At 35.4% G+C, this 17,809-nt stretch overlaps 1 protein-coding gene across 9 annotated transcripts in view; it reads right to left on the bottom strand.

The window, feature by feature from the left end:
- The window catches only part of UTRN (utrophin), a 443,932-nt gene that overhangs the window by 243,619 nt on the left and 182,504 nt on the right, over positions 1 to 17,809 (bottom strand). For all 9 annotated transcript variants that reach the window (XM_036316081.1, XM_036316083.1, XM_036316082.1 and 6 more), the window contains 9 exons: positions 15,528 to 15,656; positions 15,051 to 15,221; positions 14,307 to 14,468; positions 13,762 to 13,899; positions 11,915 to 12,106; positions 10,549 to 10,721; positions 7,085 to 7,235; positions 5,272 to 5,447; positions 271 to 406 (listed from right to left, as the gene is read on the bottom strand). In XM_036316081.1, coding sequence (XP_036171974.1) covers positions 271 to 406; positions 5,272 to 5,447; positions 7,085 to 7,235; positions 10,549 to 10,721; positions 11,915 to 12,106; positions 13,762 to 13,899; positions 14,307 to 14,468; positions 15,051 to 15,221; positions 15,528 to 15,656 — 1,428 coding nt within the window. The remainder of the gene's footprint in view (positions 1 to 270; positions 407 to 5,271; positions 5,448 to 7,084; positions 7,236 to 10,548; positions 10,722 to 11,914; positions 12,107 to 13,761; positions 13,900 to 14,306; positions 14,469 to 15,050; positions 15,222 to 15,527; positions 15,657 to 17,809) is intronic.

Below are 17,809 nucleotides of genomic sequence, written 5' to 3'. Positions count from 1 at the left end.
TGACAATGTCTGTTTAAGATATCCTAAAAACCTTAGGTCTAATACTGAGACCACAGGTTTTATCATTTTTATGAGGAACGCCTTACCTCTGCAACAAAATACAGCTACTCTTTAGAAGAAAAGACAAAGACAGTCCTCTTTAAAGTTCACCACCTATACCACAAAGTACAAAGTTTCTTACCTTTTCTTCTTCTAATATTTTATCTTATTTTTAGTGTAATTGTTCATGCATCAAAAAAGTATTGGCAAATGTAGAGACAAGCCACTTACTGTTAATTCTTTCCGGTTTTCTCCCAGCTCAGTGGCGGATCTCTTTGGCACAGCATTCTCGGCTTTTGTTAACCAACAGGTAATCTCGTCTAGTCTCTTTCTATATTCCATCACTTGCTTGCTTTCTCCTTTTAGCCTAAAAGAATATATTATTGAAAAATACTGAGAAAAAATATCCAATTAAGAACATCACACATTTACTTTGCATATCTACACTAAATAAACCGCAAATGAAATAACTCCTGATAATTATTTTAATACATGTTTTAATGTGTCAATAATAATGTATACATTATGTAATACCAAAGACTATTTGACAATGTAAGAAGAATTCTTTCTTCATTAAATTCAAAAACATTGAAATTAAAGACTGTTATTTTCTCTCATCATGAAAATTATATTGAAATTTTTTAAGCTAGATACCACTGTTCAACATAATGGACTTTTTAAAAACCGTGAAAAGTGTCTTGATCTAAAATTATAAGAAAAAGCACATAATTACTCCATAGAGACAGAAAGACTTCATTATATGACATATTATTCACATTAGGTGGCAACTATTATCCCACTTTATTCACAGGAAAGAAAAAATAGATACTGAGAATGGAATTTTTTTACAAGTATTAGAAAATGGAAATTTAGTTGGTTCATTAAAATAAAACTGATATATAAATATAGCCAAGTCATAAAAGAGATCTAGAAAATAAAGTTTTAAAGGACATAAGGACACAAATAGGCATTATGAATATAAAAAAAGGAACTGCCTTAATTAGATCATTTAAATATAAAAATAACATTTATAAGTATATAAATCATGTGTCAGAAAATGAGAATAAGATTAGAACCCATATGACAAGATTATTTATTTTTAAGAATGGGTTTGAAAGCCATTTAGAGCTTGAGGGTGGTACCATTATTTTTATAGCTGATGATTTAAAAAATAGAATGCAATTTTTTAATAAATTATATTGTCTCATTTATATTTTTATGGCTATAATTTTGTCTTTTCAACCACAAAAAAATAACATAATGTCATATATATATGTATATATATATAATAAAATGCTAAATAAATATATATTTAGTAGAGAAGCAGTAATATTTAAAAGAGGGTATTTTAATAATTAAAAACTAATGAAAATCACAAGTTTTCAAATTTAAATATCCATTAGGAGAGACTACTGCTTCAAAATTAAAAACAAAAAAATCAAGCAACAGTACTAATTGTAAATACTAAAAATACCAAAACAGGTAATTTACCCTCTGTATCAAAAAGTATTTCACTAAAATAACAACTTTAGAAATACCTAAAATACTATTATAGACTTGTATTTCAAAAAAATAAGCTGGCATTTAAATGTTTCATGTTTCATAATCATGACTAATTTAGTATTTTGAAAATATATCTATGAAGGAAAATAGCAAGTTATTTCAATACTGCATATTTGAGTCACAAAATTTTCATCTGCAAACTAGCTAAATATAATCTACATTTTAAATGTTATCCCTATGAATAAAAACAAGCTTTAAATTCATGTTCAAACAGTAGACAACAATTGCTCATTAAGGAATAACACTGTGAGCTGCTGACCTGTGCAATTATTTAACTACCGGCATTCAATACAAAACAGATTGAAGTGTGTGCTTTCTTGATGACTATGATAACAGTACACATCTAAGCTCTTAAAGTGCCAACATGTCTCTAATCCTATATAATAAAGAGGTGATATGCAAATTGACCATCACGCCCTTGCACAAGATGGCCACCCCCATGTGGTCACAAGATGGCTGCACCCACATCATCACAAGATGGCCAGCAGGGGAGGACAGTTGGGGGGGACCAGACCTGCAGGGGAGGGCAGTTGGGGGCAATTGGGCCGGCAGGGGAGTGGTTAGGGGGTGATCAGGCTGGCAGGCAAAAGTGGTTAGGGGCAATCAGGCAGGCAAGCGGTTGGGAGCCAGCAGTCCCGGATTGTGAGAGGGATGTCTGACTGCCGGTTTAAGCCTGATCCCTGTGGGCCTAAACCAGCAGATGGACATCCTCCAAGGGGTCCCAGATTGGAAAGGGTGCAGGCTGGGCTGAGGGACACACACACACACACACACACACACAGTACACAAATTTTGTGCACTGGGCCTTTAGTTTAAGATAAATGACTAACTGAAGTGGAGTTAAACCATGAATTTATAAAAGCATTTTAGTTAAAATATCAGATGTTGGAGAAGAGGTGCATTATTCTTTTCTCTTCCAAAAAAATGAGTAAAATAAGTAGTGGCTTCAACTTATTAGTTCTGGAAACAATAATTAGCACACCCCACAGAGATCCATTTGAAAAACTTTAGAATTTCTGCACTGTTGCTAATACCATGCCAGCGGGTACATCCTTTTCCTTTAGAAGACCTGGCAGATAGATAATTTTCACGCTAGAGAGATTCCCCATGAAAACTCATGGGCATGACATAAAAGATCTTAAGAAACTCAGCTTCCAATCCTGGCCCTGGTCCCTGAACCTTCCTCTCCATCTAACCTTGGCAGGTCTCTCACCTGGCCATACTGTTTCATGCCTCCCTCTCACCTTGCCTGTTCTACTTTTTTCCCCTAGAAGGCCCTCCCCAGGAGGAATTTATGGGAAATTGCTATAAATGCCTCAAAGCTCAGTTTCACGATCCTTCCCCTGTGATGCCTAAATTCCATGGCCCATCACCCCACCTCTGCGAAACACTGCATCTTCATCAAAACATAGCATTTTTTCCTTAAAATATTTTCTTCTTGCCCTAGTTGATTTGGCTCAGCTGATAGAGATTCAGCCTGGGGACTGAAGGGTCCCAGGTTTGATTCCGTTCAAGGGCACATGCCTGGGTTGCAGGCTCGATCCCCAGTAGGGGGCATGCAGGAGGCAGCTGATCAAATATTCTCTCTCATGATGTTTCTATCTCTCTCTCCTCCCTTCCTCGCTGAAATCAATAAAAATATATTTTTTAAAATTAAAATATATATATATATATATATATTTTCTTATTATTAGTCTCTGAGTTCTTAGTCATATTTGTATCCCCAGTGATAAACACAGGGCTCAATAAATATGGATTAAATCAATCAATCGTTGGCAAAATTCAACAAATAAATGCCTGGAGATCAAGTCTATATTAACTTGCTATTAAAAGAATGAGATATTTTGTGTATTTACTATGAATAGTCAGGACATATGCTTTTCATAAACACTCTTCTTATTTAATCCTTAGGACACTCCTCTAAGAAAATATCAGAGTTCTCATTTACAGAGAGAAAACTCAGCTACAGAGGTCTGTGGCCTTCCTAAGTTTGTACAGCACTGTATTTGAGAGCATTAGTTAGCACCATCAATAACTTTGTGTGGGACCTTGGACCTCACCTCTCTGAGCCTCAGTTTCTAAAGCTGTGCAACGGGCCCTTGGTGGTATAAGGCCCGAGAAATCATTTGGTCTGGCCCTGCCAAGGCATTAGGGGTGAGTTAATTAAATATTTGACCAAATATAGCAGGCTAATTTTTAAGTTAATAATTTTGCATGGCCCGTAAATGATGTTATAAATATCCAAATGGCCCTTGGCAGAGAAACGGTTCCCCACCTTTGTCCTAGTGGATAGTGGTGAAGATTAAATGGGGCATGGTGTACAAGGTGCCAAATGCTATCTCTGTTACATGGCAAGCTCTCAACCAAGACACACAAACTACTATTACTTCTTACCAAAACACACAAAATGATAGATGTTATTTTATAAAAAGCAGCCAAAGGCCAAATAGTCATACTTGAATATTTTATGTTATAATATAGGCACACTTCACTTTATTGTGTTTCACTTTACTGTGTTTGACAGAATTTGCATTTTCTTACAAATTGAAGGTAAGTCCCTCAGCCAGCAAAAAGATTATGACTCACTGAAGGCTCAGATGATGGATAGCATTTTTTAGCAATAAAGTATTTTTGAATTAAGATATGTAATGGGTTGTTTAGACAAAATGCTACTGCACACTTAATAGACTACAGTATAGCTTAAACATGACTTTTATGTGCAGTGGGGAACCAAAAAATATGTGTGGCTTGCTTTATTGTGATAATTGATTTATTATAGTGGTCTGGATCCAAACCCACCATATCTCCAAAGTATGCCTGTATTGGACTTAAAAAGGTATTAGGTTGGCCTTTAACAAAATATTAGCATAGTTCTAAAATAATACATCATCTACAGAGTTAAAATTAGCAGAAAAAAATATCTGGAAATTTTTAACCTAAAAAATGGTCATTTATGAGACAGAATGTATTAAGCAAAGTAGAAATTATCCATTAGTTATTAACCATCTCAGGAAAATAACTTCAAGTAATTTTAAAGTAATATATAACACACATATAATATTGAACTTTACAGTCACTGGTAAAGTGTTTACAACCAGAAGATACCCTAATAAAATCTGGGGCACTGAACATAATTTGACATAAGAACAAACAACAATACATCATATGTATCCTATTACCGGAAGAGGAGCAGTATTATTTACCAAGCACTGACATATATATGAGCACAGCACACCCTGTGACTAAGAACGACTGAGTGAGAGGATTACTAATGAAGATCCCAAGGTCCAGTCAGAAATGAGCAAGCGTGAAGCCTGACCCTGAACCCAGAGCTTCAGACTGGAAGTCCGGAGTGTTCTTTCAACTACTTCCAGTACCTGCCACATGGTCACCATATCACAATAAACAGTCAGAAATAAAAAGAACAAGGCAATTTTTACGTGTAACACAACTGCATAGAAAAGTGGGACCTCAGGGACAGCCTGAAAATTCAGTTAGGAAAAGGGTTCTAAAATGCAGAACATGGACAATGCAGGTCTTAAATGTCAGTAAAGCGCCTACTATAATATTCAGACAATAAGAGAATTTTGAACTCATCTGATTGTATCTTAAAAAGGCCCTGCCCAAAAAGTCTACCCCTGTGCCCTTAACATATTGAGGCTCAGTCACCTTGGCTGCCGATCCTTCACCTCGGCGAGGATGGCACCCCAACGTTGGTTTAAACCTGCCAGCTTGTCTTTTAAGAAGCTCCCATCTGTGGGGGAGAGTCTCTGGACAATCCCGTCCCCAGTTCTGTTTAGTGCTGCAAAACTGGGCTGGTGACTGCTGATTCCCTCTTCAAGTTCCTACAAGAGAGTACAACCCAAGATGAATTCTGCCACTAAATTAAGATGTTCTGATGCAAGGGATCCCCCAGGTTCCCAGGCATTAATTTAAGTTTTAGAGGAATAAAGTCCTGCGGGGATACATTACGTTCATGAAAAAGGCATTTAAAAACACTTTCATTAAATTTCAATAAACACACTAAACAAAATCCATTTTGAAATCTCACCCACGCTTGTGAATGTCATACAGTGAAACAGGATAGATAAATAACATAAAATAAATAGCAGCTGTTTACAACTGAAGCGTAAGCATCAATCAGGTTTGATTAAATTGGATTGCTTATCTTTTTCCAAATATGTGCTTGAAAGCATCTCTCAAAAGGAAAAGTAAACCCATATGCCCTTATGTCCTACCACATATAGGTAAACCTCAATGTTCATTTTCTGGAGACATTGTTTCACTGGTCTCTAAATTTTTAAGCAACAGATTTAAAGAGAATATTTTAAAGTTAAATTTAAGCACTCATCTATATCTCTAAAAATAAGAAAAATGCATTAACATGTATATGAGAAAAATAAATGTATTTGTTAATGCCTCATGAACCTTCTACATAAAATACGTTCTTAAAATATAATAAAAAATATTTTAACAACGGTAAATTGAAATTTTGCTTGCTTTTCGACCATATTTTTAAAGACCTACTATTATCAGCAGAACTGATTTTGCTACTGTTATATTTTCCAAAACTGAATTAGACTTACATAAGCAGCTGCCCTGATGTAGCTCATGAATAATTTACTTTTATAATAATTATCAATAATACAAAGTGGAAATAAGATGCCTAAGTGTTAAGTACAGAAAACAGAGGTGAGGCATGCTGATATCTTTCTGCCTTAGTCTTGGGTACAAAATTTTACAAATGTTATTCTAAATTTAATTTTTTTTAATTTTTAAAATATATTTTTATTGATTTCAGAGAGGGAGGGAGAGGGAGAGAGAGAAAGAAGTATCAATGATGACAGAGAATCATTGACTGACTGCCTCCTGCATGCCCCACACCGGGGATCCAGCCTGCAACCCAGGCATGTGCCCTGACTGGGAATCGAACCATTCATAAGTCGACCCTCAATCACTGAGCAACACTGGCCGGGCATAAATATAATTTTTTTTAATAAATTTTTTTTCATATTAGCCACTAAAGAGTATTTTTAATTAAATTTCATTAAAATTCTAATTAAAAATGTAAATAATGTTTCTTAAGCCTTTATGACCAAAAAACTAGATGTGGAACAAAAATTACAGGTTGTAATGCACCTAAAAATTCATATATTTAGCTCTAACTTTCGAAATACATCTTAAATGCCACATACTAAAAGAATATGGCCCAGCAGGCGTGGTTCAGTGGTTCAGCATCGACCTATGAATCAGGAGGTCACGGTTTGTGATTCCTGAACAGGGCACATGCCAGGGTTTCAGGCTCAAATCCCCAGTGGGGGGCATGCAGGAGGCAGCTGATCAATGATTCTCTCACATCATTGATGTTTCTATCTCTCTGTCCCTCTCCCTTCCTCTCTGAAATTAAAAAAAGAAAAAAGAAAAAGAAAAGGAATATGGCACCTTCTTAGCAGATCTGCATCCTGTGATGGAGAGCACTCACCTGCTGGTGGACCCTGGCTTTCTCTAGGTCCAGGCCACCATCTGGAGCCAAGGTGTCAGCCAGTAACTCTTCAGCTTCAGTTGTCCACTGGGTGAGGTCATTAAGGTCACAGTGGAACTGTCTCCATTCTTCCATAGCCCTGTCAAAATAACTAGAGGACAAAAATTAACATAAAATAGGTTTCCAAACTTTCCAGAACTGCTTTGAAGCAATTTTTCTAAACAAATTCAAATCTCATTTAAACAGAATGCTCCAAAATCATCAAATTCACAGCTCACTGCTCTAGGATCAGTTTTCATAATGGATTACAGTTAATGATTCCTTTTAGAGAAACATGTATTGTACCAAGAAATCAGCACAAGCACCATCCTACCCCCCTTTCTCTCACACACATGCCTGCACACATACACCCACATACTAGGCAGCTTATTAACTGAAAAGACAGCCTTCTCCAGCTTGGAAAATCAAGATGGATTAGCTACAGGCAGTTAACCCACCCAACTTTAAACACTTAACATTTCAAATACCATGAAATGTCAAATATGATTAATTACTCTATTCTCTTTGGAAAAAATTATGGTGTTTTACTTCTCAGATAGAACAAAATGCCAAAACACTTCTACATTTCCTTTCCCTCCCTTATTCTCTGTGTGATGGACTGAATTGTGACCCCAAAACTCATGTGTTGAAGCCCTAACCCCCAAAGTGACTATTTAGAGATAGGGCCTTCAGGGAGGTAACTTTTAAAATGAGGTCATAAGGGTGGGGCCATAATCCCACACAACTGGTGTCCTAATAAGAAGAGGAAGAGACACCACAGATCTCTTTTTGTGTCCGAGAGAGCAGAGAGAAAAGGCGATGAAGGACACAGGGAGAAGGTGGCCATCTGCAAGCCAGTAAGAGAGGCCTCAACACAAACTAACCCTGCTGGAACCTTGATCTTGGAGTTACAGCCTCCAGAACTGAGAGATAATAAATGTATGTTGAGTAAGCCACCCAACCTGTGTTCTTATTAAGGTAGCTCTAGCAGACTAACACCCTCTGTGCAATGACTAATCCACAGTACAGAATGGAAGTGCCTGCAAAGCCCAGATTAGGCAATGAGACAAAGTACTACTGAGTTGCCCATTTAATCCTCTCTCCTTTAGAAATAAGATAAAGTCAAAGTCCAGTGCTAGTCGTATTTGAAACATATAAAATAAGTATGAAAAAGTTTAAGTTTTACTGCAGTCAGATTCTAAACACTTTCCTTTTGCCTTTTCATTTCCATAAGTGGTGCTGAGAAAGCTTAGAAGATACCTCTGAGATTTTTTAATATTAATAAAATTTTACTTTCTATAATAAAAAGATATTACTATCTTAAAAAAATAATAAAATGATCCCTGACATCTCTAACTCTAAAAAAATGTTTATTTTTCCTTCTCCCATGAACATCATTTTGAAAATATAGTTAATATTTGTTAAGTGCCCACAGGGAAGCAACATTCTATTGGGCATGACAAAATTAAGCACTTCAAACAAAATACTATGAGAAAATATTAAAACAATCTTTATCGCCTTTGGTAAAAATGTGCAGTCACTAAATAACAACCACAAATTTCAACTTTGGGGATGTTGCAATAAATAAAGAGAAAATGTTGCTAGAAAGGCTGCTCCAAAGATCTAAACACTCTGAGAATATAAACAGTAAACCAAATAAATCTAAGCAGTATAGCCATAGATTAAATGAGAGAGAGAGAGAGAGAGAGAGAGATGTTCAACTAGGATTCACTAAGTCATCGCCTCCTTTCTGAATACGGTCAGTTCATATGGGAGGCAGTATGGAACTGTGAAGGTCTATGGACTCCCAGAGAGTTAAAGGACGCAAAGTCCAAGTCTTAATCTAGAAACATACAAGTTTGCTTTCTCTAATATTTTAACTGGCATTGATATCTTTCCCCCAAAACATTCACCACCTAAGTTCCTGGTCTCTGACAATGTTACCATTGCCTACCTGGGTCTCTAGGCTTGATACTGAAGAGTCAGTATATAGAACCACCCACTACAGCCTTAACACAAAACATATTTAAAACAAAATTCAGGTGGCTTAGTTATTAAATGTTAATTTTAAATCAAACAAAATTGTTTTTAAATGATACATAAATATTTAACTAATATCACACAAAAAGTAATTTGCATGCATATAAACAAACCAAAATCACAAAGGAAAAAGACTCATAAAATATAATTATATAAAATTAAACCTATACATCAAAAAAATACCATTAACAAAATTAGATGGCATATGAAAAGTTGGGACTAAGCAATAAACAAGAAATATGAATAGGTAATACCCTTAATGTAGAAAAAAGCTCTTACAAATCAGTAAATAGTAATCCCATAATAGAAAAATGAGCAAAGACATGACCTAACAATTGACAGAAGAAGTAACACTGGGGCCAATAAATATGTGTAAGGATACTGAAATGTCGCTGATAAAGAAGTGAAAATCTATTGAGATGAAATCTTCACTATACAATTGGCAAAGGTCTTAAAAAACAACAACCAACCTTTCATTGTTAACAAGGGTTCAGTTAACTCACATATACTGTTGGCAGGAGTATAATAACCAATCTCATAATGCAACACAGAGCCTTAAGATGTTATTACTTTGAAGAATTTAATCTTTATCTAATAAACAAGTGTAATTAAATTGAAGTAGCATAAAGGTATACTTAAAACAATATTCTCTAAATGTATACAGCTGAATTTAAAAATCCATACAAAGAAATATACCAAAAGGCCACTGAAAGTTATCTTTTCAAGGATTATATAATTACATAGAATATGTAGGCTAAAACAAAACAAAACAAAAAAGATGAAGACCATGATGCTTAATTTTTGTGTCTATGTCTCTAAAGTTTTCCAATGTATTTTTCTGTGTTAACTTTCTCTTACATGGTACTTTATATTGGGCTATTTCACATCTTACTTGCCTATCTGCCTTTCTACGACATACACAGTTACTGCCAAAAATCTTCTCATTTTTTTTATTTCCACCTATTAATAGGCCTGGTCAAAATCTAGAATCATTTTATTTAACAGGTTATTTTTAAAGAGTTTGTGGTTATATATTGATTCCAATTATCTGTACCTGTCTCTCACTCACATTAATCATCAATATGTTGGGAAAGTGAACATTAATGAAAACTCTTAAATTATTTTAAAGAAAATGGACACTATTTAGATATTAAAAATTAAAGGTGCTTCCTTTAATTATTAAGATATTATGTTGCAAATGATCACCTGTATGTAATATCTTTCCTCTTTCTTTAAGGAACTACACTCATCACAATTTATTAAACAGGGCCTCTTCCAGGGATGTGAAACATACTCTCGTTAATCTTAATGTAATGTGACCTTTGTCATGGCTCATGAGCTTATAGGGTTTTTTTAAATTAAATTTTAACTTAATTTATACATACCCTTTACGATCATTGTACATTCTATTAATTCTGTCCCATTTTGCATCCAGTTGAGTCAGTGTATCCCGGATCTGAATGACTTCAGGTACAGAAGCTTCGAGGATAACATCTGGTTGTTCCTCGTGAATGACTGCGATCTGCTCTCCAAGTTTGTCCAGTTGGTCTTTGATATTCTACAAATATATTGCCAAAACAGTCACAAAATCCAGCAAAGAGATAAAAAGAATGAAATCACAGATGAAAATGTATATGGTATAATACTTATTTAATAGATAATGAGATATAATAATTTCTGCTAATTAAAACTGGAAACTTAAAAAAAAAATACCCTGTATTGACCAAAGTGTTAGGAACACTACATGATATCCCAATGGTGAGAAAAAAATCCTAACAGATGTTCCATGTGGCATTTGTCCAGATACTGAAAAAATTCAATAATATTCTATAAAGGTAATGAAGAGTTTGAAGTTAAAATCATTGATATTTTCATATATATAATAATGCTAGTTTAAATGACAGAAATGAGCTGTCAATCAAAGCCATCAAATCTATCAGCAATTTTATTGTGACCTTATAGCCTATATAATAAAAGGCTAATATGCAAATAGACCAAACAGTGGAATGACCTGTCACTATAATGCGCACTGACCACCAGGGGGCAGATGCTCAATGCAGGAGCTGCCCCCTGGTGGTCAGTGCGCTCCCAAGGGGGAGTGCTACTCAGCCAGAAGCCCTGAGCCGGGCTCAAGACTGGCAAGTGCAGCAGCAGTGGCAGGAGCCTCTCCCACCTTTGCAGCAGCACTAAGGGTGTCCAAGGGCTCCCAAACTGCGAGAGGGAGCAGGCTGGGCTGAGGTAATCCATCTAAGTGCATGATTTCGTGCACTGGGCCTCTAGTATAAGTATAATCAGATTATATGAACAAGCCTTAATGATATTTAATAGTTTTGTGAGTTAACTGAAAACTTCTAGATCCCTAATTAACTTACAATCAACATGCCATCCCAAACCCCAACCATTGGTCAATGTTAAATCATTATAGGTGGCAAGATTAATGCTGACATTTCATATCCAACTGGCAGTCCAGTTTATAAGAAAGCAATATGTTTTGTGCAGGTGTTTGATTAAAAAACATCTCTGATGATGGAAAGAAGTAACTGCATACTAACAATCCATATCTACTTTTAAAAAATAAATTTTTAGAATATTTCCTTGGTGAATATAGAAAGGTTTATTATTCATACACATTATTAATTCCTTGGCCTAAGTTTTAAAAGCTAGAGATCATCTAGGTAGGCACAATGACAAATTCCTTGCATTATTTCTACATTAACTGCAGCTATTCCAATGCCCTGCCTGGAGATTTACCTTCAGAGCATCTTCCTGAAAAGAGAAGTCTTCATACACAGCAGTACTTAGCTCTGGAGTATTAAGTGATAACTCAGCATCATCCATAGAAAGTAAAACCTTGTTAATTTCAACCAAATAATCTGGAGGGAGAAGTGATGATTTAATTCCGGAAGCTAGTTGGCTTGTTCTCCTCTGTTGAATAGGAATTTCCTGTAAAATCATTAAAAATAATAATGTACATCTCTTAAAATATCCCCACAATGAATTGAAAAAAGCACAAGACTATTTTGCGGAGAAGTACAATACTCAGAACCAAATTTTTTAAAACTATGTTTTGATTTTTTATATTTTTGTCCTGCTTTGCTATATAAACCCTTAACAATCTCTATTCTAATTTTTGTTTGCAGCCTACTCTTAAACAGAAATGTTTCACTTTAAGACCAATGCCACCTAAACTCAATTAGCAAACAGGAAAGCATAACAGGTTCTTTCCAGAGTTACTGAGGACAGGAGAATATGCTGCAAATCATAAACTTCCATATGAAATAAAACATTTTAATACCATTATTATTTCAGCCATTTTTAAAATCTCACAATTATATTAAAGACCTCAGGGCCTTACTGTTAAAAATGTAACTAAGTTTGCCGAACCGGTTTGGCTCAGTGGATAGAGCGTCGGCCTGCGGACTGAGGGGTCCCAGGTTCGATTCCGGTCAAGGGCATGTATCTTGGTTGCGGGCACATCCCCAATGGGGGGCGTGCAGGAGGCAGCTGATCGATCTCTCTCATTGATGTTTCTGGCTCTCTATCCCTCTCCCTTCTTCTCTGTAAAAATCAATAAAATATATATTTTTAAAAAAATGTAACTAAGTTAAATATGTATTTATAACATAACAAGAAATTCAATGTAAAATAACATACAGGTAATTCAATATATAATCTTAACCTTGGAGAACAATATTACAGAACATGAATAGCCTACATAAGACAATAATAGGTCCTCAGACAAAACTAAGCTAAACTGAGTGGACTATTTATCTGCCCTAATAATTCTATTTTCTGTGTCCTCTAATCAGAACTTTCAAAATAACAAAGGGGATGGTCCACTCACTAATCTTTAAGGAATTGAAGTATTTTACATGTAGATGGGTACAATTTAATAAATGCTGGCTACTACTTGCAAATAGCCACAGTTCATCTACTCATGAATTAAGATAGTTTCATAGTTTTACTGTACCCCTATTTGAACTTCATCCTCTGTAAATTGAAAATTATAGTAAAATGATCACAAATACATGTTCACTGAGTTAGTGACCCTGAAAATGGTTACAATTCCTAAATGAAACCGAAACTCAAGGCTAAAATCATGGAGTCAATAACAAGATGTTTAACCTAGAGTTCTGCATTTACTTGTAACAAGAACAGGCCTCTGGGGAACACCAGCACATTTACAATGTGGCTGGGTATGTGGCCATTGGAAAGGGAGCTGGTAGTGAAGCTTTTCTAGAATATAAAGCATAGTTTATCAACTTCACAAATTTGGTTATTTGTAAACTAGAAATTTTTTTTGACATGGTCAGGCCTCTCCATATGAACTATGAATCCAAAGGAGGAATCTACTCTAAAAGAAAAAGGTTCCTTTTAAGATTTAGTACATTATCAGAAATCCAACAGAGATGCCCAATAATAAGGTTTTATGTTCCTATTTTCTTTGACTCTTGCCCCACCTAAAAGTATAAACATGTTTAGCAATGCACACCAGAAAGGAGAAGGTGTGTTTTGAGGTGTCCATGAATGCAACATCAAACATCTGAATGACAAGGGCTGAGTTATTTCAGTGGGACAGACACTCCCCATGACAATACCTTCGTTTTGTTGTATCTTGTGTGCAAAAGTAATAACTGCAAACGGATCTTTTCTTTTTTATTATCCTCCATAGGTTGATGTAATATTTGTTCTCCTCTTTGAAGAACGTCCTCAATTTGGGCTCTTTCCTCATCCATCTGAATGTTTAGAAAGAAAAAATTTACTCAAAAAAAAAAAAATGCATAGAGGGTCACTTACCATCAGTTCCCAAAGAGGAAAACTAACCTACAAAATATAACTCAAGATATGTTCTTTTAAATTATATACAACAAAACATCATGTTTTTCTTAAAATATCTCATATTTGATGTTAAAACAAAGAATGCTAGCTAGTTTAGCATTAAGATAACATTATTTTTAGTCAGAAAGTGTGATGTCTATTTTTTTAAGCATTGCATAAATCAATTATACTGACACATCAGAAAATCATTTTTAGACTGTTCTATCATGTTTGGCAGATATTTGGGTAAACAATATTGGTGTAAAACTATAATTAGCAGAGAATAAAAAGAAGAACATCATAGTTTGAAAAATTCTGAACCAACCTTTTCATCTTCATTACTGGATTCCAAGGGCTTTTCCACAACTTTTAACATATATTCTATGTCACTTTCTAATTTTTCCAAGTCAGAGAAAGGCACATCAGCTTCAAGTGCTTCAGTGGAGACCAGAGACTGGTATGATACTGGTTCCTGGCCAATTAGCAGCTGTGGAAGGGAAATTATTCTTTAAAAAGATATTCTTCACTTGACTTTCTGTCATTAATCAGAGGGATGGAATGTCAGAAAAGGAATCAGCATTTATTTGAATTGACTTTAATTTCACTCATTTACAGCAATAATTTTACCAATTTGAGCTTCTCTGAATTACCCATTTTCTCCAACCTCATAGCAAGGGATGTGAAGTAGTGTGCAAATGGCTGTGGCTGCCTCGAATGCTGTTTGGAGGATTCTGAGACCACATGTGAGCACAGTAGGAAACAGTGCCATGATCCAAAAGCCTTCCCTGCCATGGCCACAGACCGAGAGAAAGGCCACCACCTAGTACAGGTATGTCCCACAGAAAGCCTCCTGTTACCTTTCGCCAGTAGACGTGCCCTTGGAGTGGGACAGCCAAACTTCAGCGAAGGCCATATTTCTCAAGGACAAATGCTCCATTCAAAGACAAATTTACTTTTAAAAATTTACTTTTAAAATTATTTACTTGTACCACATAGTTATCTATAATTTAGATGCATAATTATATGAAAAATAGAAAATAAAAATATATATAAAAATATCATTACTCACGTTGGCACTTTCGATGTGTTGAGACACCTTTTCAAAGTTTCTATTCAGTTCAGCTAATTTGGGTTCTACAAGTTCCCTGGATGAGCCTCCACGAGCATTCATCAAAACAACGGCTTGATCGCGAACATCCTCAACTTGCAGTCTGACATCATCCAGCTCAGATAGTAAACGCTAATTGTAAGAAAACACACATTATCACGTAGGGAAAATCAAAACCAAACATGGGTGCGACATTAACTCAGTATTAAAGGCAGTTTAAATAAATGTCTGGGATTCCTAAGAAGAGATTTTAATACAATCAACTTGCGTAAGAGCTGTTCATATATTAAGACTCATTCAAGACTTCAGGTCCTCCCACCAAAAATACACATTGATGAATGGGAGAATGTGTGCACAGGCAACTTGGCACATTCCACAAGAGAAAGACTACAGCAAAACCTTCCACCCCCAGAAGTATGACTGCTCCTCTTTTGCTACCTTCACAATTTCTTCCTGTTTACTTGTTGGTTTTTTTTCAATCTCATCCAATAGGGCTTCAGCTTGATAAAGCCAGGTACTTATATGAGCAACACTTCCGTCAAATAGCTCCAGCTGGTTCTGATGGCTCTGGGAGGGAATTAATAAAGTGTTGATATAACCATATGAAATATTTAACATGATAATCTTCAAAGAGCATTAAAAAGCCTTCAAAGAGCTCATTATATGCTGAATTTAAAGGGTTTCTACCTTACTGAAAGTTTCCTTTTCAATCTCATTTTATTTGCCTCCCTTATTCTTCATTCTTACATTGCAAATAATCTCATTTGCCTCCTTGGTCATATCTGTTTAAAACTCATTTAAGAAAGTAATAACATAAAAGAATGATTAAAATATGGAATGAATAAGCGTCTGCTGTTCAATAGACTAACATCTTAGAGGGCAGGTCCTGTGTCTTTTCATTGCGGTGTCACCAGCACTTAATATCACATCTGGCACAGACCTCACTCAGTACTATTTCCTGAAGCAGGATATAAAATGTGATCGAGCAAATAAATCCAAAAACAAAATCAAACTGATTAAGCTGAATAAACTGGCAAAATTGCTGGCACTAAAGTGAGAATTTAGAACTTGATCAAAAAGGGGTGGAAAATACCACATGATCTCACTCATTTATGGATAATAAAGAACATTATAACCTAATGAACAAAAGGATAGATACAGAGGCAGAGAAGCATCGAACAGACTGTCAAACTACAGCAGGGAGGCTGGGGTGTGTTGGGGGGGTAAGAGATTAATCGAAGAACTTATATGCATGCATATAAGCATAATCAATGGACACAAGACATTGGAGGGGTGGGGAAAGGGCATGTGCCGTGGGGGGGGGGGGGGGGAGAGGCCGGGGGAAGGTTAATGGGGGGAAGAAAGGAGACATAAGTACTACTCTCATTTGCCTCCTTGATCATATTTGTTTAAATTTGATTATCATATTTGTAATACTTTAAACAAGAAAATAAAATTTTTTTTAAAAAGGGGGGTGGAGACATAGATAAAATTAACTTTTAGAAACTGTTTATAGGATAAATGAAACTGTAATAAATTTATAAAAAGTGTTTAGATGACAAGGAAACAAATTATTAATCTATAACATAGAAAAACAGTTGAAAAATAAAATGAGAACTAGTAATGACATGAGAAATGTTTTGGCAGTGTTCTGCATTTTAAGTAAGAAGAATTGATAAGCACCAGACTTATTTGCCCCAATAAAGCAGGTAAATCAATATTCTAACCGGACTAGGAAGACACTACTTGAAAAGAGAATTGGAAGGTACAGACTGAAAAATACAGAAGTAAGGGTTATGAGAATGTGGATAAAGATATATATAATTTAGTGAACATATTCTATTACCCAAGAATTTCACATTTGATACTTTTTTAGTATGTTCTTTTATTCCCAGTTTTACATAGGAAAATTAAAGCGGATAATAAATTATGGGTAAACTCTGGACTTGAATCTCACAGATCACAATGTAAGCTCATGACCTTCAATGCTCTACACATTCTAACTGATTTAAATAAATGCTCAAACACACAAAAATTTATTTTGTCTCTATCCATTACCTAGTAATTCTCTGAATTATGGAATAGTCCTATATATGATATGTCAGAACAAAATACTAATTTCTACTAATAATATTTATTGGTAATAGAAGAGGAACATTAGATGGTAACTATATCCATGAAGTAATTAATAGTGTAGTGGTATAACCAAAGACTAACAACATATAACACTAAACAATTATCATAATCATCATAATCATCATACTAAAATCTAAAATTGGTTATTTTAGGCATAGTTAGATAAGAGCACTACATGTTTTATGTCATAAAATCATCATAAAAACTGTACGAGGTGTATGAGGTAGAAATAATAATAATGCCCATTTTACATATGAGAAAACTAAGACTTAGAGAGCATTTAAGTACCTTGACCAATGTCACCCAACTAGTCAAAGGTTTTACTTAGGCCATCAGATGCCAGAGCCTGTGCTCTTAACTAGTACACTATTATTAGAAATTAGAGGCCCAATGCGAGACATTTGTGAATGGGGGTGGGGGGTTGGGGAAACGCCTCAGCCCAGCCTGTGCCCTTTAGCAGTCCAGGAGCCCTCGGGCGCTCCCACCACCGCCATCAGCCCGGCTTATGGCTGAGTGGCGTCCCCCTTGTGGTCATTGCGCATCATAGTGACCGGTTGTTCCACCGTTCAGTCAATTTGCATATT

This window comes from Myotis myotis, unplaced genomic scaffold (assembly GCF_014108235.1).
Source record: "Myotis myotis isolate mMyoMyo1 unplaced genomic scaffold, mMyoMyo1.p scaffold_m19_p_7, whole genome shotgun sequence".
Lineage (NCBI taxonomy): Eukaryota > Metazoa > Chordata > Mammalia > Chiroptera > Vespertilionidae > Myotis > Myotis myotis.
This window is presented reverse-complemented; position numbering and strand designations above follow the sequence as displayed.